Raw genomic sequence first — 24,636 nt, 5'->3', positions numbered from 1 at the left:
CATGATTTAAACTAGTTCTTCCTATCAGTGCTGGTGATTTATAGAAAAATGAAGTATAAGTAGTGGAAAAGAAGAGCCTCCCCGGGCAAAATCAAATTTGAAAAAAAAAAAAAATTCTTAAGCACAATTGGACATGTGTTAAGTGATTTTGAGTATAATGTGTCACATTTCTCTGCTATGTTTAGTAGTTCTCTTAATAATAGTCAAATAATAAAAGTTATTTGATTTAACATCTTTGAATATTTTAAGCGATCAGAAAATTTCAGAGTGACACCTTAGCAATATTCAATTGGACACATAATCTTGATATAAATTGTATTTTTATTTGTTAAGCTCTTTTGAATTAACTCAGTAATTGCAGTTAAAGGATTATAATTTTAATTTTCTAAGCCTCACCAATTTATCTGACCATACGAAAGTGAATGAACTCTTACAGAGGCACAAAATATAGTCTTGACTTATGATTTGATTTCTGAACTCTGACTTCCTATACTGCTAGATAAATCTGAAATTTCGAAGAATAAGTAAAATTATTACTATGTTTTTTATGAGCTTAGTTTATGTACATTTTACATTGGACTGCAAGTACATATTTTATATACACTACATAAATCACGCTAATGTAAATATGTAAGTGATTTTCCTGCACAGCGGAAAGACTATTTACATTTTGACTGAAATCACAAATAGAAAACCTAATTTTCTGTAATATCTATTAACTGAGACATAATGTTTCTTTTCTGTTTATAATCAGTTTCTTCTGTATGGTACCTTTTCTAATTCAGTTTAAATTACCCCCTTTTCTGTGATGAACTTGAATTTTCACATTTACCACCTGTGAATGTATTTAGATAGTAAGTTCAAAAGTAGTAGGTTCAGAGACAGCCCTTTGAGTTTGTTGTCGTTGTTAACTACTTAGTTTGGCAGCCTTGGAGTTGTAACATATTGAAGTCTCAGGTTCTTCCTTTACCCTCTAAAGGCCTGTTTAACACACACACACAAAGGCTTTTATTTGAAAATGTATGGAGGTAATTCCCTGAAGTCATTAGAATTTACTCCTAAGTGACTATTTCTCTCTTAAAATCAGAAAATATCTCCCAGAGATAAACAGTGAGGTAAATATTAGTGTTGAAGCAAGTTAAATGAAGATAACAGCTATACCCTCATTTGGAATGTGTGTCTTGAATTTGTACATTTATTTTCATATATGTACAGTTATGTGTGATTATTAGTAATTAGATAGATAAAAATAACATGGTTCATAAATATTGGGCATGTCTTCTTTGCATCTGAAAATAGGCATTTTTCATCTTTCTGCTATACAATTATGACAGATGTTTCAAAAGAGGGTCTATAAATGGTAATATTAAAGTTTTGGTCTCTTTTTTCCATTTATTTAAAACTACCTAAATATAAGTTGGGTATTATATCAACTGCATTTCACAATGAATACATAAAACTGAAAAAAGTTTTTAAAATTTCTGCTTTGGCTTACACATGTTGGTTATATATACACCATTTGGTATTGTTCAGGAAAATGATTTCTAATTCATTTTATATACACACATACATTTACTTTTCTAAAATTTGCCTTAGAGATAATATGCACAAATCATAGATATGAAGCTAAAATAAACCATTTTAAAAGTGATATAAAGAAATTACCTATTAAAAGTTATTTTAAAATATGAAAGTTTTGTGAACTGATTATTTTTCATTTCAGTGGCTTCATGTACAAAGAGGTTTACATGCTTTGCTGTTAGTCAAATACAGTCTAATGCCAATTTATATATTATATTTATATATTATACTATATAATACAGTATAATAAACATTCTTTTCTTGACTAGGTCATTCACTTTTTATTTAAATTCCATGACTTCTCATCACTATACCTAGATCCAAAAGAAAGAAGAAAAGGTTGGTAAACCTAAAAATGAGTATCACTGTGCAACTCTGCAGGAAAAACTGTCAGCAGTCTGGCACATGTGCATTTAATGTGAAGCCTCTTGTCTCTAAAAATAAAAGTGAAGCTGAACATGCCCCTATGTCTGATAGAGAGAGGGGACACAGTAAGGGGACTCCTTATACCACCTACACTCATCAGAGTGAAGGATGTTACTTCTTTAGTCTCCTCGTTTCATGGAAAGGTATTTGTATTCACATCACTGAGTATTAGTCATTCAATAGATGAAAGGAATGTTTTAAACTTTAAAGGCTACCTTGGTGTCGTTCTAAGAAGTGGGGATGAGACCCTGGGGAAAGTGTTGAAATCCTGGAGAATTATTTTAACTATTAGAAGTGGTTTAATATCTGTGAGTATGTGAGATTAACAGTTTTATTGCCTATGAGTGGGGATCTATATTTTTAATTCTAATGTTTCACCTTACAATTTTTACTCCTTAAAGCATCTGTTTGTGTCAATACTGCTTGATCTCTGTAACAAGTGCACTCTACATCTTTTTGTCTATTTTCAAGGTTAATCTATTAAGCAGTTTACATTTTCTATGAATCCTCTAAAGGGCACTTAAGATGCTTTTAGATATAATTTCTAAAATATTTAATAGGGGTAATGGCTAGGAATAAGTAACATTTAAGAAATAAACTACAGACCCAAAGAGAGGTTAGAGGGGAAGGAAATATTTCTCTCTTCTTCGTAATTGCATTAGGCAAGTAAAAACTACAAGAGACAATTTTCCATAAGACAAAAATTTTAAAATTTGGGGATCTGTCATCTCTTTGCTATAAATACCAGAAACAACTCAATTTACTTTTCCAAATAGAAAAGATAGGAAAAGTTTGGAGTCTTAGGCAAAGTCAAACTTTTTGCCTCTCATAAATAGAGGCAAATCGTGAATGACAGATTTTTTTTTTTAACGGAAGAAATATAGGACAGGAAGAAAATAAAGCTCGTCTTTGACATGTGATCAAGTTACTCTGCTTGACCTTTGAATTTGATGATTTGGCAATTAAGGTTTTTAAGTTCTTCCTCTTATTGTACTACCCACATCTTGAATTGCAAAGTGTCAGAAACTGCCTAACGTTAAAGGGATTCCTCTAGGCAGTCGTCCTCAATATTTAGTTAGACGAAATCAACTGTCGATATTGGTAACACTTTTTATTCTTAGTTTGCCTTTGAAAGATAATTATTGAATACTTATTGAAAAGTACTCAATATTTGCGAAAGAGGTCTTGATTTTAATTTAATTTTAATTAACTTAATGCATGGTAGCATTCTTTAAAATTAAATATAATTTATGCAGCGAAATGGAAAACGATCAAAGTGTGGCAATTCCAGGAAAATCTCAGAAAATGATAAACATGTAGGAAAAACCATACGGAACCTTCAGAAGTTTCTCTTAATGTGCTACTTCGTCCAACCAACTATCGTTAAATGATAGGGCGGGAGTGAGAGGGCACATAAAACAAAAGACTTCCTTTCTCCACTCCCTTTTCCTCTGGTTCTTTTGCCAAAGCTTGTTTCAAACTCTTGGAAACATTGTTTGAACATAATACATTTGGTTACTTTTATTCTTCCAGGGATTGTGTTGGGTGGTGCCTAGAGCTAACTGCCTTTGGAGTTACAGAAAAAGAGAAGTAGTAACCCTTAAAGAAAGAAAAAGAACAAAGTTACCCAACCCGCGGAGGTTGTGACAACAACAAAAAAGTAAAAGGCACTTTACTTAAAGGCACAGCTCATTTCACTGTCCCGGCTCCGTGCTTGGTAGCTGAGAGATGGCTTGCATCCCCTCTGGTTTCTAAAGATCGCGAGGAGCACCGCTATAAACACGACTGTAAATTGGGAGCGTTATTTTAGGATTGATTCTGCTCCACGAAAGCTGCGGTTGCTAAAAGCAAAGCTCCCACAGCAGCACGCACCTCGCTTGCCCTCCACGTCCGCCTTCTCGGAGCATCCAGCGCCAGCCCGGAGCTCAAAACCTGGAGGGAATCCTGGACCCGCAACCTGACTCCGCTGGCCGCCGATTGGCCCACGCCCCGAACCCCGCCCCCAAGGCCGGGGCGGCCGTTTCGCCGGGACCCGCCCCCAAGCCCTGGGAATCGCCGCCTGGGAGGCCGGCTGCGCCTGCCACTCAGCTCGAGTGGCAGAGGCTCTCGGCTCGGAGCCCCGCCCCCCTCCCCCCTAATTGATATTATTGGAGTGTGGAGCAAGCGGCCGGTCTGCAGTCGGAGACTTGCAGGCAGCAAACACCGTGCGGACCAAAGGAGGGAAAATTTTTTTTTAAAAGCTAAACGTGGAGCAGCCGGCCGTAGATCGAGAAAGGGAATCGATGCGTGGAGCGCAATAATTTTTGTTTTTTAAAAAAGCCCCACATACTCCGGAGCAAACAGCATTTAAAAAGCTGCGACTCAACTGAAACCTAAGATAAAACCTGCTCATGCACCATGGTTTTTCAAACTCGGCACCCTTCATGGATTATTTTATGCTACATCTGGCTGCTCCGCTTTGCACACACCGTGGAAGCGCAGGCTGCAAAGGAAGGTAAGGTGATGGGAAAGCAAAGTTTGTTCTGACATTTATTTAGCTGTCTACCTGCAAGAGCCGGCTGGTCCGCGGGGTTGCCGGCCGCGCCTCCGGAGCCGGGCGAACCTCCCCCGCCGGCTCCCCGCCCCCTCAACGTTCGGGCCGCTCCTGGCGGGCGGGTGGCAAGCGGGCTGCTCCGAGAAGCTTGCAGCCCCGCTCCCGGGGCCGTTCGCCCGACGGGAGCGGGATTTCTGGCGCAGACTGTACAGAGGGCGTGAGCAGCAACGGAGGGCAGGGGGCGGGGGTGTGGGAACGGCCGGCAAGCTCATTCTCCGGGACCCTGGGCGGGTCAGATCTCTTCCTCTAGCCCTCTCCTCTTCCTCCTCTCGCCGTTCGTCTCCCTGGGGGTAAGCTGCGGCCGGAGTTGGTCGGAGACTGGGGAGTGCAGCCTCTAGTATCCTGACCAGCCCGCCGGCGAGCGGCTGGAGTCCGGAGCCTTTCTAGAGGCGCCGTGACTTGGGTGAGCTCCGAACGCTCGGGTTACTAATGAAGTGCTCACTGCGTCCGAGGAGCCGGCGCGGGCCTGCGGCTGGCCCTCGGCCGCCTGCACGGAACAATAACGCCGCGGAGGTGAAGCAGCGGGCGGCGCGCGCTCCGCGCCCCGCGGTCGGGAGACATCTCCATTCAGCGCGCGCCGCGCGGGTCCCGGCGGCCGCAGGGACAGCGGCAGCCCAGAGGGCTTGGCCGGGCCGGGGAGGCAGGGGACGGGCTGGGTCAATGCAACTGATTACGATACCTCCCGGGCGACCAGAGGCCCCCAAACCTCTGCCCCACAGTCCGGCAGTTAAGGAGTGCTAGTGGTCTAACCTTGAAAAAGACCTGGACCCCGAGGGCTAGCTCTGGTTGACTAGAGCCAGGATTCATTTGGGCAGTCAGATACGCCTGTATATGGCTATTCCCCCCACCCCCTTCTCCTTTGAACCATTAACAGAAAGTAAAATACCTTTCGGTGCCTGTAGTTGGAGCTGGGGAAAAATAAATCCTGTCAATGGAAAGGTCTTGCTTCTGAGCAGTGTCACCATCTACCCGCCCTCCTCCGTATCTTGCAGGCTGTAAGTCTAAGGTTGATTTCCTGATATTTAAAAGCAGACTACTAATAATTACTTGTTCCTAAAGTGTGGAGGATGGAGAAATCTGTTATCAGATTTAGGTCACGGTGGTCGGGAGTGGATACCTACCGGTACTCGCTCCATCTATCCCTGAAAACTTAGTTATTTAGTGCTGCTTTTTAAAATTCTCTTCGTGGACCCTTCTTCGGTCACTCAAAACACCCTCTCCCACAGCCAAACGCCATAGTCTGCTCCTTGATCCAGCCTGACCTTCTGACCCCAGTTTCCGCATCTGCAACCTGTGTTGATGCTGAACCCATTCAGAGAAAACCTTAACTTCCAGCTGTTGGTTTCGCGTTTGCAGATGAACCCACATCTGCTAGAAACACACAGCCATACACACCAAAGTCCACACTAATACTCGCGTGACATTAGCGATTAGGGACATTGAATCCTGGAAACTTGTATTGATGCCCCCGGAAGAGCGGGACCCGAGGAAAAGTTTGCACCGCCGGGGCGAAACCCCGCGCGCGAGCTCGCACAGACCCGGGCTGGAGTTTGAGCTATAAATAACTGCATCACTAGGGGGAGAGGTTCCTGCAGTCAGAATGGCTTGCTCGCCCGCGTTCCTCTTCTGGGTGCGAAGTACGTGGAGAGGATTCTGATTCTAGGAGGCCGAATTCTTTACATGCAGAAGTGAGCTGTTTAAAAGGTGGGCGGGGGTGAGGAATGCGCTCCGCTTCTCGGTGGCAACGCACCCGGCGCGCCACGGTGGCCCAGGGCTGCCGTTCTGGGAACGAGCAAGCCCCGAGACGGCGCCGCGGCACCCAGGGGCAAGCGCCGGGAAGCGCCTGGAACAGGTGCCTGGCTCTCCGGAGCGGATGGGGGGTAGTTACAGGAAGAAGGGGCACCCCCCCTTCTCCCCTTTTCCCGCACACGTTCTATCGGGGAGGTCAGTTCGGCTACTGGGAGCGCGCGTGTAAGTCAGTCTGACGTTTGGAGGCGAAGTGCAGCCGCCGTTTTTCCTTTCGTTAATACCGTCGCCGCGCTCCCTCTGAGGAGACGCTTCCCGATAGCCCCTCTCCTCCTCCCGGTTCCTTCTGGAGCTAGGGCGCCACCGGCTCCCTGGAGTGCCCACGTCTGGCGGAGGCGTAATGGATGTTTCGGCCTGCGGGCGCGCCAGTCTGGCATCCCCCTCCCCGCCCCGCCCTGCCCCACCGGCGGCCCCGCCCCGGCTCCAGCCGCTGCCCGCCCGGCTCCGGGCTGGCTCCGCCGGGGGCGACCCGCATCTTGCTCCTCACCCTCGCCCCCACCCCCTGCATCCCCCACCCCGGCCCGCGAGGCAGAGCGCAGAGTCCCCGAACTCCGGCCCGCGTGCCCTGGGTCCTGGTTGGCCGTCAGGCTACGCCTCTGCGGGCGCGAAGGGCCGCTGGCGCTCGGTGCTCTGAGCGGGAAGGCAAAAGCGCGCACTTGCGGGCTGGCACAGAGAGCGGACGGCGGAAGGGAGACACGGTGAATCGTTCGAGCTGGTTAAACGCTCAGGGGCCGGTTTCCCTTTTGTTTTATTTGTTCATTTGTTCTCTCTTAACTTGTTTGCCATCATCACCGCACCGCCGGGGTCCCTGGTTCCCACCCCAGGCTGTGCTGAGGGGTAACGGAAAAGGAGTAAACAATCATCACAGTGTTTTAATTCACCCTCAAAAACGACCCAAGAAAGTTTCCTGGGTTTAAAATTCACTTGTCTCTTGTCACTGCGGAAGACCGAAAAAATAATAATAATAAGTAATCTCAAAAGGAAAGTACCTGGAATCCATGTTGTTTGTCCACGTTGAGGACAAAAACAAAATAAACTTTAAAAGTTACTTAATGTAAGTTCAGTAATCTAAACATTTATGACTGTTCCTAGTTCGAAGTACAACTTGGTATTTTAAAAGTGTGGCTTTGAAATTATTATTTGAAAGGGAGTCAAGTGTTTGTAACCAAGGTTTGTGCTGTCATGGTCTCCCTGAGAGTCTTAAGTATAAAACATTTTGGGAAAAATGTGTTTCTATCTCCATTTTCAGTTATAGGGAATAACCTTGACTAGCTTGAAGGAGTTGAACACATAATAAACTGTTTCTTTTCTTAGCGTAACAAATTTTCGTTACCTTTAAAAACACATTTTTTCCCCTCTGTTGGTCACTGAAAAGTTTATTTAAGCATGTATTTAATTTAAGTTCAAATTTTAACATTTTGCTGAGGATGATGGTAAGCGTATTTACATACTTGAAAATGTATTCACCATTATTTCTGGACAAATTGATACATTTGCTAAAATGCTATAGAATCATAGAAATATTTTTAAAGAATACAAACTCATGTAACTCTGCAACCGGTTTGAGCAAAGAGTGAATGCTTTAAGAGGGGAATCGTCCTAAAAAGCAATAAAATATGTTAAATTGGAAGTATGGTATATATTAATGTATGATATTTGCATGCATTATCTTATATTAATACCATCAGGAGCATTAATTACATTTATATAAATATTAAGTTAAGTGTATTATGCTTTATGGTAGCATAAAAGCAGAATACAACTGTTTTTTAAAAGTCAAGTCAAAGTTTAAATATTCCATTTTGAGAATTACGTACTGCTTTGAAATATTAAGAAATTAAAAAAATAGAAATATTGAAAACAAATGTTTGACTAACCCAATAATATATCTTGTAAATGATAGGAAATTTATTTTTCTCATGATAACATTGCTTAATATAGTTAATTGTATTCATTTTGGCTTAAGAGAAGACACTGTGTGTGGAAAGTTTAAAAAAAAAAAAGCTCCAATTCTCAAAAGGCACTAGGAAGTACTTTTGGAAGAATAGTACAAATTAATGACTGGCTGAGGAGTAATAGGGAAGTATGCTTTATTATGTTAATGTTATTATATTTGACAAAGTTTAGAGCAGTCAGTGGTTTACAAAATTCTTTACAATATATTATTACTATAGAATCAGTATACTTCACATATCAATTTTTTACCCTTGCTTTCATGCTACTTTTGAGTTTTTTAGTTAATTTTAATATTTTAATTAAAAACTATAATGCTAGTGTTTTAATATCTTTTTTCCCCTAAGAAAGTGGAATATATTTGTAAGAGGTAGGTATACATTTTGTCATTCATTAATGTAAATAACTTTTTATTTTAAATCATAAAATGGTAATTATTTAAAAAATTAGATCGACTTTAATAACTTTTACAAACATGTTTTCATTTTTCATCTGACATTTAGAAATGCAACTTTCTTTTTCAGTACTACTGCTGGATTCTAAAGCACAACAAACAGAGCTGGAATGGATTTCCTCTCCACCCAATGGGGTAAGGGCTTCTCCTCATAAAATATCAACCTTTATTTTTTTTAAGTAAGAAATAAAACCTTTTCCTCCTCCCCCAGTGGAATTATTCACATTCTTCATATTTAAACTGTTTTGATCTCCAATATCTTGTTCAATATTTTGTTGTGCTTATAATGAGGCATTGAGTTCTTTGAGTAGACAAGGTATATTTAGAACATTGGAAAATGGATAAAAAATAAGTTCTTACTGTGAGTGGGACCATACCTCAGGTTCCAGGCTATAACTGTTAACTAATTACAGAGAACATGCTTTTCACGAACTCACTTAAACCTCTTTAGTTGCTTTATACTTCCTTAGTATCATCACCAAGTAGGTTGTATGTAGTTCTTTAAAACAGTAGTTCTTTAAAACTGTTTTCCTCTTTTGAAAAACGTTTTAGCATCATTCAAAATATACTTGAAAAGATAACTAAAAATGTAATATGCTCAATATTTTAACATAAAATTTGCTCTAAAATATGATTTGGATTTTCTGAAATTTATATGTTGTGCTATCTGTTGTTATTAATCAGAAGTGATGGCACAGTACGCACATATCAGAGTAAAAATCTGTTATCATAAATGAGTGAAAGCTGTCCAATAAAATTCTATGAAAATATAAGTAGATTCTAAAAAAATTCTGACCGTTATGTTTCATATATCTGATATATTACTTAAGATATATTACTAATATATATAAGATATATTACTTATATTACTAATATATATAAGATATATTACTTACTTTAGTTCAGTGTCTATGTCTTCAGGTCTTATTTTAATTGTGAGACAGGACACATACTTCATCCTTGACTAAGGAAGGGGGCTCCAAGAAAGGTAAATGTACCCCATTGTTACTTAAGTTAATCTTTGGTACAATAAAAAGTCTGGAGTCAAAGAGCATGAAGTATAAGTGAGGATATAAAAAGTGTAAGAAACTTTGCAAAGACAAGAATGAAAGTCTGAAAGGGATTTTTGAGTATAAGAACATCATAAAATCAATATGTCATAAGCTAGCAGTTAAAGAATGCAAAATGTGAACAATGCAAATCTGTTTAAAGTATTTAGGTTTTTTATTAAATTAATATTTGAGAAACGCTTAAGATCATATTGCAGCTATCTGTATTGGTCAGACAAAGCTATAAAAAATGACAAATATTTACAGATTAAATATAAAAAGTATGCTAAGTTTGAAGTATGAATGTCATACTTTTCTTGAAAGTGGAGTAGTTTCCATGAGTAAAATAATATACACTATAGGAAGACATTCGTAATAAAAAATGAAGCACCTTTCTTGCCAATGACAGATGTGGCCCATTTTGCACCATCCATCAATTAAAACAAATAGAGATACAGCATGGTTTTTAATCTCTAACGGGAAGTAAACTGATATATTATTGTAATATTTCATCCATGTAATCCATAAAATGATAAATTATGACTGTCTATGTTATCTTGGACTGAAATGGACATTTTATCAGTCCAAAGTATCTTGAGTTAACCGTTAACCCTACATATCTTTAGGAATCAACAGATAATATTAGAAAATGACGACTGACAATATATTCCATATATGAAATGGATTGGCTTACATGTGGTTAAATATCTAACTGGAAATAAAATGTTATTAAGATATAAGTGTCTAGAAATAACTTTATAAGCATACTATAAAAGCATGCTAGACGAATTAAGACTTCTTTCCCAATGGTGTTGTTTGTAGAAATCACTGCGGTCTCTTAGAAAGTGAGATAATAAAACAAAAGTTACATTAAATGCATTTATTTCGTTTCACTCTTTGTTATTTATGCAACAGTTATCTTGAAATTTTCCCCGCAGGAGTAAATTTTTAATTAAACATTAAAATTAACTGAGTTTCATTGGTAGTAAAGTTGATTTTTCATACATTGAACAAAATAATATAATTGTTCTTGGAAGTAGAAAAAGGAATTCTTGAGATATATTCCTTTCTCATAATTAGCCTTCGTTTCTTGTAACTAGGGAATTGTTCAAAAGAGCTCATTTATCCATGGAGCTTTTCATTTTTTGGTAGATGCTACTACTAGTTTTACTTATTTTAATAATTTCAACCTAATTAAGAGACTAAAATCTGCTTGTCCAAATGGATGAATTTGGTTATATTTGGCTAAGGGCCATTCAAGCAAATTATAAGCAGCTAACTGAAACAGGAAACTATGTACTCCATCAACTAGTCACAAACTCCAGTTGTGTTGAGTAAAAGCTGAACATGATAATTGGTTGTTTGCTGCATTTGAGGACCTTTGATGATATGTATAATAAAATTGTAGCAAATATATAATATGTCATCATAAGAAATTTCTGAATTACAGTATACTACTAATTTGTCTGTCTTGTTAGTTTTCTAAGAACTGCTTTTAAAGTTAGAAATTAATATTTCACAGAGCATTTAAGTAAATTGATTTTTCTGATCGAGTTTTACAAATAAAACTCATTACCACATGCTTATTAGTTTATTTTCCCATCTGCTTTTCTTGAAACGATAGTTTAAATATTTCATGCTATGTGACTTTGGATTAGAATACTAATATAATTTTATATTTGGCATTTCCTGTTTGGGAAATGAATATAAGTAGGTGACAATTTCACTATTAAGGTATCATAAATACAAACTTGGAAATTTTGTCATAATGGTAAGAAAGGACATAAACAACTGTTCTCTTAGGCTTTTAGGTGAAATGAATTTATTAACTAATGAGCAATATAGATAGATTATACAGGACTTAATCTTTAAATTGTTGCAAATTTGGCTAAGCTTATTGTTTTCCTTTTTTGTGAAAATATATGAGTTTGCTGTAGTGTACATTATATCAGCATATGAATGGACATTTTTAACCATCTGATATTTTTCCTGTCAGAAAGCTTATTACTGAAATATGATCCAGCATGCTGATTTGCCATGTACATTTGATTGTCTGTTGAAAGCAACTTATTTATAAAGATGTATCACACTTTTATAACTACTTATTTATAGTTATATGGCATTATGGATAGTATTGTATATAACACTGCAATAAATAAACAGCTCTGTAAAATGTTCCTCCCTTATATCTCATTTTGCAAAGATCGTAAAAGATTTCTCATTATGAATATCAACATGTTGTGGAATGCTTTTACATTTCAGAGTACTCTTGGCATTTTCTTCCCTGTGTTTTTAGGTACTCTCTAAGTTTAACATCAACACTTAAAATGTCAACGGAGTTATCAAGAATTCTGCCATGTATCTGTATGTATATGCATTAAATGGTAATTTAAGTAATTTTGTTACGTGCTTTAGTCTATAAAAATCCCAAGCTCAGTGGAGACATTGGCATAAGCAAACATTTAAAAAGCAACACTAATACACTTGCAAACAGATACTAAGCAAAATGAAAGATTTATTGTATGCATACAATACAAGCGACAAAAATGATGTTCTGACACCGGGATGAAGCTGAACTGAGACTCTGTTCTAAAGGTTGCAGTGTTCGTCAGGGTAGGAATTCACCTAGCTCTTTGAAAGATATGCATTTGTGCTACACTAAAGATTCCTCATGCACTTGCAAAAGCCAAATGTTATTTTTTGCTGAATGACTGATGACCTTTTCTAAATTTTACAGTGGGAAGAAATTAGTGGTTTGGATGAGAACTATACTCCGATCCGAACATACCAGGTGTGCCAGGTCATGGAGCCCAACCAAAACAACTGGCTGCGGACTAACTGGATTTCGAAAGGCAATGCACAAAGGATTTTTGTAGAATTGAAATTCACCCTGAGGGATTGTAACAGTCTTCCTGGAGTCCTGGGAACTTGCAAGGAAACCTTTAATTTGTACTATTATGAAACAGACTACGACACTGGCAGGAATATAAGAGAAAACCTCTATGTAAAAATAGACACCATTGCTGCAGATGAAAGTTTTACCCAAGGTGACCTTGGTGAAAGAAAGATGAAGCTTAACACTGAGGTGAGAGAGATTGGACCTTTGTCCAAAAAGGGATTCTATCTTGCCTTTCAGGATGTAGGGGCTTGCATAGCTTTGGTTTCGGTCAAAGTGTACTACAAGAAGTGCTGGTCCATTATTGAGAACTTAGCTGTCTTTCCAGATACAGTGACTGGTTCAGAATTTTCCTCTTTAGTCGAGGTCCGAGGGACATGTGTCAGCAGTGCAGAGGAAGAGGCGGAAAACTCCCCCAGGATGCACTGCAGTGCAGAAGGAGAATGGTTAGTGCCCATTGGAAAATGTATCTGCAAAGCAGGCTACCAGCAAAAAGGGGACACTTGTGAACGTAAGTAAAGTGTGCTATTAAAATTTCACTTTGCACTTTCTTCTATATCAGAGATTTTAAGTAATAATGACTATTAAGTAATAATGACTATTTGAACAAGTGAGTCTGCTGTGTACCAGCAGCCCAATTGAGTAGATCTTAAGTAAAGTCACTATTGAACTTATCAATGATTCCCCATAGTGATATCTGCACTAAGGATTCAGTAAATATTGCAATAAATATCGGCGATAATAATATTTGTTACTAAAATTTAATTGGCCCTATGCTTGACATAGAAGACAACAGTTGCACATTGGGCTACGAGCTTTAAGAGAGGAGATTGGGCAGAGTGAGGTGAGATTAATCAGGATTTAATGATGTGTGATTCCTCCTGTCTTGAAACCCATATCGTCTGGCCTTGTAGATAACAGGAAAAGGATGTTAAGGGGTCTGCTAACAAGAGTTCTACTAATAGGCAAGACACATGCAAATAGATTTACAAACTTATAGAATTATTTTTTATAAGTACTAAAATTTTGATTAAAAAATCATCAAATTTCCCTTGCTAACTTTCTGAGGTTGCTTCTGCCAAAGCCATATTTCTTTCCTGGACTAAATAATTAAAGGAGTATTTCTCTGATAAGTCATATTATAGGTAGACCACATTTTTGTGGAAGTGGGCCAAAGTAAGTTTTAGTTATCGGAATACATCAGCTGGATGTTTTCTGTTTGTTTTGAAACAATAATAACATATGAATTAGTGAACCTTTTCCTTTGTATAGTAAAACTGAATTTTCTCTTACATAGCTTTATGTGGTCATAATAATTGGCCAGTATTTTTCTATTTAAAAGTATGTCACAGGGACCTTCAAAATTAATAGATATTTTTCTGTTTGTGGATATCCTGAAAATATAATAAGGTTATATTACTTATAATATAATATAATAAGGTTATATTACTTATGTCTCTTATAACTTAGAAAACATAATACGTTCCCCAAAATAACTTTCATGTATTCTTTGTACCCCTAAGCCAGCTGCATAATTTTAATATTTGTACATCCTAGTTAATTTAGAGGGAATTGTAGCTAACAATGATAACTAAATGTTTTTGCTAATTTACTATATGCAGATACTCTTCTGAGTGCTTTACACATACGAGTTCATTTAATAGATAGATAACATTATCATCTCTGTTTTACAGAAAAAAAAATGGGGCTGTCAAGGGTAAGTTGCTGATTGCAGCTACTTTAGTCAGTAGTATTTGTCCTAGCTTACATTCAAGCTCAGGGTGTTCTGATTCCAGAGCCGGGACTTTTGCAACAGTATTGCCCTGGTTTCCATCAGAAAGCAAGGAGAATCCTGGCAAATATTATTCTGTTTCATTGCTGAACTTAAATGCCTTGGTCCTAGTAGTTTGTTATGTAAATCACATTACTTCCCCATAAAAGTCTCATTCTAGTAGAACATTTCAAGAAATAATTTAACAAATATTTAGATCTGTGTTGTCTAATAAGGTAGCCGGTGGCCACATGTGGCTCTGAGGTTCTAAAAAAGTGGCGATTCTAAATTGATATGTGCTGCACGTATGAATTACATACTGAATTTCAAAGGCTTAGTACAAAAAAAATGTGACAAACATCATTAGTAATTTTCTATGTTACTTAGATATTGAAAGAATCATACATTAGATATATTTGGTTAAATAAAATATTAAAATTATTTCAACTGTTTCTTTTTACTCTTTTTTGATGTGGCTACTAGAAATTTAAGAATTACATATGTGGCTCACATTATATTTCTACTGCACACATTATTTAGGTAGAGTAACTGAGCAAGTATATTTTTTCTGTCCTGGTTGAAGAGTTAAAATACTTCATGTGGATGGTTGCTAGCATATAAAATGCCTATGACCCAGCACTCAATTATCATTCCTGCCATAGCTGACATTGTAAAGTGAACTCTGAGCTAAACAAATAGAGATGCTATAGGTTCTGGTCCCATTGACCAGTTTAGCAGCCTCCTTTGACACTCCCTGTAGGAATCAGACCTGTCTACCCACTGTCCTCTTCTCCTTTCCTTCACTAGTAGCATTTCTTAACAAGTAGAACATCCTGCAGGTTCCACATGTGTGGAAATCAAAAACTGATGGAGATTTATCACTACTAATAGGCAGAATGCTATTCCACTTGGTAAGTATAGAAATATTCTTAATGAACTAATTAAGTCAAAGAAAAGGAATGTTTTTATTGACTGGAAATGTTTTTATTGACAAGTACTTGAAAATGACAGTGGATTCAACAGTAACTATTATAAGAACATTTTAACAACACACTATCACACTTCAGCTGTGAAAGCAGCCGGTTTCAGTAGTATGGAGATTTTGATTGTGAAAGTGGAATTTTAGATGTTTGCACAATTAAAAACGGGACACATAAAATTGCATATAAAAGGCCTTATCCACAAGGCCTTTAGACAATTACATTTGTCTAAAAAGAAACTAGGAAATAATATTAAAAGTCCTGTTCTTTTAAGGTTTAAAAAAGTTTAAAGCAAGTTATAGTCTCTTTTCTTTCATTTTGTGGATTTAACTCCATTGATTTCTACATTTACTTGTTAAGAAAAACAAACAGGAACTGTTTGAGTTCTACACTTCCTAAGTATAGAATTTAGTAAGAAAAGCAGTCTTTAACTGCAGTAAAGAGATATATTTACCATGACGACTCCAATTTCTTCCAAATGAACAAAATCATCTCATTAAATGTGGTACTATTAAGATTATTCACATTCATTTATTTTGGTTTCGAGAATTGGAACCACATTTGAGTACCAAAATTATTGTCGCCTGCAAACTGCACCAAGGTGCTTAAAAATGAAGTAAAATTAGTTCACTGTCATCTACTTTAATCTGCATTGGAATAGGTAGAATTAGGTATTAACAGTGAGAGTTCATTAAAAATATGTGATTAAAGGACTCAAGACGCCTCCTTATGGTTCAGCCGAAAAAGGATGTGTGCACTAATTCAGGTAAATTGTCTATCGTGTAACGTTCTTAATTTTTAACCTTAGTGATGTTGACAAAGGAATTAAATACCTTATGCTTAACTGTGGCACTATGTTCATTTGCAAAAACACTTCCCTCCTGGGCATAATTCCAACGCATTGCTGTGAGAGTACTTGCCTCTGGAATGAGTTCAGGCCTGCCTTTATAAGTATTTCTCCTGTTTCCTTTCAGTGATCCTGTTAAGAGTTTGAAAATAAACTCCAGTCCCATATAGAGGAAAACTAAAGTGTTTGGGAGAGGATGTTAGTGAGCTCCTAGCCAAATGATGGTGGTTAGCCACTTAATGGCAAGTTTATCTGGGCACTTTCTAGAATGGCAGCCCATTGTGATGTGTTAAAGTATAGTTTGAAATATGAACAACTGTGAAAACTGAACACAGTTTTGATCAGTTGATGGAAAAGCTTTTACTTCTTTGTGATTTTGGAAAAAATAACTCAATTTTGAAAACCACATGTTTGTCAAATCTAATATATAGAGAACTTCTGTCTAATTTTTTAATATAGTGATTTTAAGAAAACATCTCTTGGGCTTCCCTGGTGGCACAATAGTTGAGAGTCCGCCTGCCAATGCAGGGGACACGGGTTCGTGCCCCGGTCCGGGAGGATCCCACATGCTGCGGAGCAACTAAGCCCGTGAGCCATGGCCGCTGGGCCTGCGCATCCGGAGCCTGTACTCCGCAACGGGAGAGGCCGCAACAGTGAGAGGCCCGCGTACCGCAAAAAAAAAAAAAAAAAAAAGAAAACATCTCTTTACAGTCATTTAAAAATATAATTACAGATAGCATGCTTCGATTGTCAAACAGTCCTTCTGAAAATATTTAGCATATCAGTTACATCACAACTTCTATGCACAGTAACCAATATATTTAGATAAAAAGTGTAGTCATTTTAAAAAAATGAGAGCAGATTTTAGTTTACATATATAAATATTTTTAGACTAATAAATCGTATTCTGAAATATAATTTGAAATTTTTGGAACATTTGTACAATTTTATTCCAGTTTAAAAGTAGAATAGTATTTCTCAAAAGTGGAACTCGGTATTATAACTTGGATTTGTATAAGTGGTTCGTAGTTTACACTGCAAAATTATGTTCATTTTTTCTCATTTAATCCTTACCACACCGCTATGAGGTAGAAAGTATTATTTTTTCTTTCTTTCAATTTAGGAAGGAACTGAAGCTCAGGGATATTAATAAGTAACAAAATTGGATGAGAATCCAGGATCCTGTTTATCAGTTCAAGTCTTTTTCCCCACTGCACCACACTGCTCCCTAAAATTTGTCCTGAACTTCAACCAGTGGATTTTAGTTACTGAAGAACTGATGAAACCTTATTCTAAGTAGTGTGACCATAAGTCTAGTTTGCTGGGGATAATTGTTTTACTTATTACACTGTGTCTTTTTGCTTTCAAAAGTGTTCTGATTTGGATGATAGAATATATGGTCAACCTAATTGTAAAAAGTCCAAGGATGTAATGCAGTTTACATGCACATACATCAGAACATAGAGATGTGAGCTGCTTACATTATTTATATTGCTTAATTTTAATTTTCTGGGTTAAAGATTTAGTAATTTTTTTGATGATTTCATGTAAAGGGGGACTCAAATAATCATAGATTTCTAGTTTTTATTATAAGGAATTTCCCTAATAGTTTCTTCTTAATATTTTCTATTATCAAGTTAGCAGATATATCATTAATAGTGTAAAACTTAGACATATAACATGTTATATGTTACTTCAATAATTAAAACATTCAACTTAATAGCATTAATAATATTGAAATCTGTGTGTGTTGATTAGATTTTTGAAAACCATGTGTTTTTTTCACAGAAAAGAAGCATGTAATTTGTACCATTACTTTTCATGATAACAAATGAGTTTTTGTGATATATAGTATTTATAATCAAATATATACAGAAATGTAAGGTACACTATAGGGTTAATAGCTCAGATGCTGGAGTCACAGAGTTTTTAAATTCTGGCTCAACAACATACCAGGTGCATAAACTAGGACAATCTCTCTAAGCCTTAGTTTCCTTAAGTATAAAATGGGGCTAATAAAAATAGTACCTCCCTCATATAGAGTTCTTGTCAGAAGTGAATGAAATAATGCATGTAGAAACCCTAAGAATAGTATCTGGGACGTAGCAAATAATCAATGAATGCTTGCTATTATCTTAGTATTAATAATGCAACAAGGAGTTGGCTAAGTAAAGAAATTTCATGGCAGTGAGTGAATGAACATAGATCTCAAAGGCCACAGATAGTTAAATATCCTTTAAGTCAGTAATTTCATCCCTGGTAATTTACCAGGGAAGATATTTCAGTGAAAGAGAAGAACTTTCTATATAACCTTTTTTCCCTCCAGCAATGTATATAATTTGAAATATTGAAAATAACCTAAATATCCAAAGTTAAGTGCGTCATCTTGATTGAACTTAGTCCTTAAAGTCTCAACAATGTGATATAGGAATTTTAAAACATCTTATTAATAATTTTGAATGAAAAATAGAGAATAAAATGTATACACTGATATTTAGAATTAAGCAAAGTATGCATAGGGAAAAGAATAGATGGGAACATAAATATCGTCACAATGAATGTGTCAGAATGGTGAAATAGTGGGTGATCTTCTTTCTCTGTGTTTTTAAACTTTCTTGAGCATTAACCTTTTTTAGCAATATAAGTATAAGTTTTATGTAACCTGGTAGCTCATGCAAAGACAACTTGAACCGTATCTCCAAAATATGGGTTTTTAAATTAAGTTAGCATCTGTATAAAATACAGGGCTCAGGCAATAGAACAGTAGTAAATGGCAGGTATAGTTTAAATGATTTAAAAGTGGGGAGAGTCAAGGCATTCAACAAAACAGGTCATAGATTTTGTTTGTTTTTAAATTATTAATACATGGCAAGAGCTGTTTTAAGTGTTCCACATGTGTTAATTCATTTAGTCTTACAGAGAGGTAAGCACTGTTATTACCCAGTTTAAAGGAGAAAAACATACCTAAGAGTATGTAAAACATAAAAGTGTTACATTTTATATATTAAATCATATTTACATAAATGATATGTATACACATTTTTATGTAAGAAAACTAAAGCACAGAAAGGGATGGCTTAAGTACCCACAATCACCAAGAGCATAGAGTGGCCGACTGCTGTTTAATCAAGGCAGTCTGGCTCCAGAATCCCTGCCCGTAACCAATACAGTGGACCACATCTTTATAGATGAGCATATATCTATCACAAGGAATTTTTAAAAAATAAAGTTTCTTTCAGGATGTCTTCATGGTGATACAAATCTGAGCACTTTCTTTCATTTATAATAATTTCAAAATACTTATATCTCTGTCTTTCCCAACATTCTAAATATTTCATCTGCTTTGCCATTTTCTTTTCTCTTCCGGTTCTTTCATGGGGCGGTCAGAATGCACTTTGTAAAACACAACATAGACCCTGTTACTGTATTATTCAGAAAGCTTCAGGTTCCTGATGACCAATAAAAATTATCTGTTTCTTAGGGTGGCATTTAAATACCTCCTACTTGACCCTAGTATTCTTTTCTAACTTTGAGTTACGTAATTTATCATCCTTGAGAGCCCTGTTCCCTCTGCTTGGTACTGACTGGTCTCTTGTTCTACCTGAAGCACATCCATAGATGTTTTTATGATGCCCTATCACTTAACCTTTGGTCCCAAATAAACAGAAAAACAAATAAACCATCATGACAAATAAACCATCATAAACCATCACAATTACCTATTGTATTTTAATCTCTCACATCCCCAATTTCTTCAGTGACCTCTCTTCCAAATTCTGATGGTAGATACTGGCTGTACCGTTCTCCTAGTTTTTCCCTTGCCTTACCTTCTTCTACCAGCAATGCCACCTACCATATCTCAGGCTGTTGAAATTTTGCCTTTCCTTACATTTCAAATTAAATGGCACTTATACCTTGTTAAAAGATCTCTGTGGGTTCTTAAAAATACTTTGCCCTTTCTCTCTGGGGATCTTCGTATGCGATCTGATTTTTATCAATGTTTGTAATTTCTTTTTACAGCTTCTAAAGCTTCTTAACAACCAAAACTTACTTATAGTATTCTACCTACCTACCATGGTACCTAGCACAGTTCCTTGCACCACCCAAGTCTTCCAAATAAATGTTTATCAAATTTCTTAAAGACTTTGAGAAATTTGGTTATATACTACCCACTCCCAAGGCAAATATTTTCTTATTTCAAATTCATATCACTAGTTAATTCCTTGTTGTGTAAGTCCAGTCTCTGTGATTAGTCTTAAACTTTGTAAGAGAACCCTATATTGTATTTCATTTTGCTCATAGCATATAGCAAGTTGATATGCTAAGAATTAGCAAACATGAACAGGAGTCTGCTCCAGATATGAGGAATTTATTTCTATGAGAATAATGTAAATATTTATATTTACTCATTATCATATTCCCATTTTCTATTTGTCCATTGTCTTTATGTGTCTTTCCTTTTAACTACTCCATCTGCCTCTTTTAATGAACAGAAAGCCATTTCCCCCTTTACTAATGTAATATTTATGTCTTGAGAAAGAGAGTTGCAAGAGCCTGATACATTTTCTAAAATAAGGTATTAAAGCTTATTTATCTTATATGGGAAAGTAGCTTTTGTTTTAAGAGTATATTGGTCTTCTTCCAAATTATATATTGTAAATATTATCTTGGTTTGCAAAAAAAAAACGAAAAATAAGAGAAAGAAACAAAACTGAGAAATCAGTCCCTAAACTAACATTACACTCTACTCTATAAATTGGAAATTATGTAAATTCAGTATCACATTCAAATATATTTCTGCTATTTCAGTTATAACTACATTACATTGCAATTTTTATACTCTTCTTTAAATTATTCACTTCAGAAGCTTATAATACTTGTTTTTTTAAGACTTTGTGAATAGGTAATGTGCATAGATCTGGAACAAATGCCATCGCTGTGTGCTGCAGTCTCAAATACCTTTTTCCAGGAACAGCTACTGTTAATCAGTTTCTTCTGTCCTTTGCGAGATATTTGCTCATAATTCCTTAAAAAATATGGAGGGCTTCCCTGCTGGCGCAGTGATTGAGAGTCCGCCTGCCGATGCAGGGGACATGGGTTCGTGCCCCGGTCCGGGAAGATCCCACATGCCCCGGAGCGGCGGGGGCCCGTGAGCCATGGCCGCTGAGCCTGCGCATCCGGAGCCTGTGCTCCGCAGCGGGAGAGGCCACAACAGTGAGAGGCCCGCGTACCGCAAAAAAAAAAAAAAAAAAAAAGGAGAAGGATAATTGTGATAATAAGAATCATAGCAAAATTTCCTTCTAGAACATTGTAGACTTCACTTAAAAATATACTGCTTTTTACTCATCTTCAATCAACATTGTATCTACCCATAGTACATTGAACATGATAACTATTCAAAAAATAAAGGACAGAAAGAAGGAAGACCTGATGAAAGTTGGGAAAAATGAGGAAAGAAGGAAGGCAATACGAAATTAATATGTGCGATTTAACTTCCTATGATTTAGAAACTCAGTACATGACTTCAGAACATTTCTAATTATCCTAACTTTGGCAAGTATATGGTCACCCTTTTATATTTCTAGTGGAAGTTTAAATTGGCATCACTTTCTAGAAGATAATGTTAAAATATAAATCAGTGATACCTTAAAATGTTGCAATTCATTTGATTTTTGTTTTTATTGAGCTTCAAGCCATTTTCTCTAAGGTAATTATCACTAATCTACAAAAGCTTTTATTTATGATAATAGTATGTATAATGTAGTTATTTTGTGCAAATAATGTTATTATTTTAATGGGAGAAATTTAACCCAGCTGTGTATTTGATATTTTTCTCTATGGGCATAAAAATCTGATGCAAGAATCAGAGAGGAAAATTTCTGACAATCCTTTTATTCTAATTTTCCTCACATTTAAGTTAATTCACGTTATCTCATCCTATGCAAATTATCACAAAAATTTACTTTTATGGAAGCATGTCTTCATTAGGTTATCCACATAGTATTAATCTGTGTTAATTCCTATAGTATTAATACATGGGAAGTAGAAGGGCACATACACACATAAAACAAAAACAACTCAACATTGAGTTTAGGTCAAATTAATGAGCTAAAGACATTCTTTTTTGTTTTCTACCTATAATATCAACTTCATTAAAAAGTTATAAACTGTGTATACACATCAAATATTAATCCCTAATAATAGCATTTCACAGGAACCCAGAATAATACATACATCAGTTGAAATAAATGTACATTATTTTTCTCAAATTTTGTGGTCTTATAAAGAAGTATGGAAGGTTTATTATTTAGTGTATTTTGTTTAGTCTGGGGTCAATGAATGACATAGAAAAGAGGGCAAAATACATTCTGGGGCATAGTAGTTTGAAAAAATTTTAACAGTTTAGGTGTTGTGGATTTTGAATTTTTTAGTTTGGTTCTTTCATTTAAATTATTTACTGTTGATAATTATGTTATCTCTTGCTTCCAATATACTAGAAAATTAGGAGGCTTTGAAAGGACACATACTGTGGTTTATTTTTTGTTTCATGTGTCACCCAGTTAGCATCTAGTTTAGCCCCTCACCTGCGGTGGTATCAGCCTCAGACCTGCACTGAAGCTATTAACACTGAATACAGAAACCTAGATCCGGGGAAGGGAAGGGAGCACTGTGATGCTTTTATTAATAAAATATGATATTGATCACATATAATTATTAGCTAGATATCTTGTATTTGTCATTTAGTAAAGTTGATTAACAATCTGTTATGTTAATATTACCTATTGTACTTTTTAAGAAGATCATTCTTTCTAAAAGAGAGAGATCAAGGGTGGGAGCAGAAAGATGTAGAATATATCTAAGGAATCACTAGATATAATAAAAGTTTATTCTGAGAAAAATAAATTGATTATTAGTAAGTTCACTATCTAATCTATGTTTTCCAATGATACATATGTTCTATGTTTATTTTAATAGTAGTTTATTATTTTAGCTAAACCAGCTCCCATATAGGCAATGACACTTAATGGCATTAACTTACCTATGACATTAATTAATGACATTAATTTAAACTAGTAGATAGGATAAATAAGTAAACTTGATGATTTCAAAAAGTGTTTCTTTATATCTTCTATTTTTAAAAGTTGAAATAATTATACCACATAGTGTTTCTATGTTAGTTGACATTTTCCAGTAAAGTAGTTTTATCCTTGAAAAGAGATGTGAGATATGTATCTTACCCACTCAAATGTATAAATTCATTATAACATAAATGTTCTGTGGACATTCTTATACTCCTTGAGGGTATAATCTCTTCCTAGACAATTAGAATCATAACTTCTTGAAGGTTGAGTGTACCTTAAATTTTGTTGAAGATAAATTAGAAGGTCTTGGGGGGCTTGTAATAAATGGGACAACTAAGGACCTCATTTATAGTTCTAACAGTTTATTTATGACAGATTCCAAAGTAAAATCAGAACTTAACTGTTTCCTGTTTTCTTTCCACTTCAACATCACACACACACAATACATATACATATACACACATGTATGTGTATACACATATGCACACATACAGATATAAGTACACACACAGACACACTGCCCACCTCTACTCCCACCAAAAAGAAAACATGCAAGTGAACACAATGGAACAAAAAATTAAGTTTATTGTTCTCCTTGATCCATTTTTAGATTGCTAAATTGCTGTGCACTAATCTCTTAATATATAAGTGCAGAATAGTTAAGGTTTTCTCCTCTGTGGAAATCTCAGGTGACAATTATAAAGAGGCTGAGTACTCATACAGGATATTCTTGGATTATTGCATATTTTAAAAAGAAAAAACAAGACAAAATAAAGCTCAGTAATGTCTTTAAATTTTGCTTCACAAAGCAAACAATTTATAAACAGATTTTTGCTTCCTTATTTTCAAGTAGATTGTTTATATTTCCTCTACTATAAGGGAAGATAAATTTCACTTTTTTTTTTACTTACTTTAAATTCTTGTAGTATTTTACCAAATCCTAAGAAGGTAAATTTTTGCAGTTATCGTGTTTTGGATATTGTGACTATTGTAGGTAAATGTGTTTTAAAATGAGAACAGCGAACACCTCTTACATTATCAGAAACCTAGGATTTGGGAGGGAGCAGAAACTCCGCTGTTTAACTTTGCAGTTTCAGTCTAGATCTCCCTCTGAGAAACCTACAGACTTCAGCTTTTCAATCTTTTCAAGGACAGAGGGACAGTCAGACTTCAGTAAAATCTGTTTCTCAGACTGACC

At 36.2% G+C, this 24,636-nt stretch overlaps 1 protein-coding gene across 6 annotated transcripts in view; it reads left to right on the top strand.

Annotated features, from left to right (window-relative positions):
• Positions 1-4,404: 4,404 nt before the first annotated feature.
• Positions 4,405-24,636, top strand: part of EPHA7 (EPH receptor A7) — a gene marked incomplete at both ends in the record, with an annotated part of 163,491 nt that continues 143,259 nt past the window's right edge. For all 6 annotated transcript variants that reach the window (XM_082669129.1, XM_082669127.1, XM_082669128.1 and 3 more), the window contains 3 exons: positions 4,405-4,501; positions 8,884-8,948; positions 12,600-13,269. In XM_082669129.1, the coding sequence (XP_082525255.1) occupies positions 4,405-4,501; positions 8,884-8,948; positions 12,600-13,269 (832 nt within the window). The remainder of the gene's footprint in view (positions 4,502-8,883; positions 8,949-12,599; positions 13,270-24,636) is intronic.

Source organism: Grampus griseus, assembly GCF_964374135.1.
Source record: "Grampus griseus genome assembly, chromosome: 13".
NCBI lineage: Eukaryota > Metazoa > Chordata > Mammalia > Artiodactyla > Delphinidae > Grampus > Grampus griseus.
Note: the sequence above shows the minus strand (reverse complement) of the source record. Positions and strands in the feature narration are given on the sequence as shown.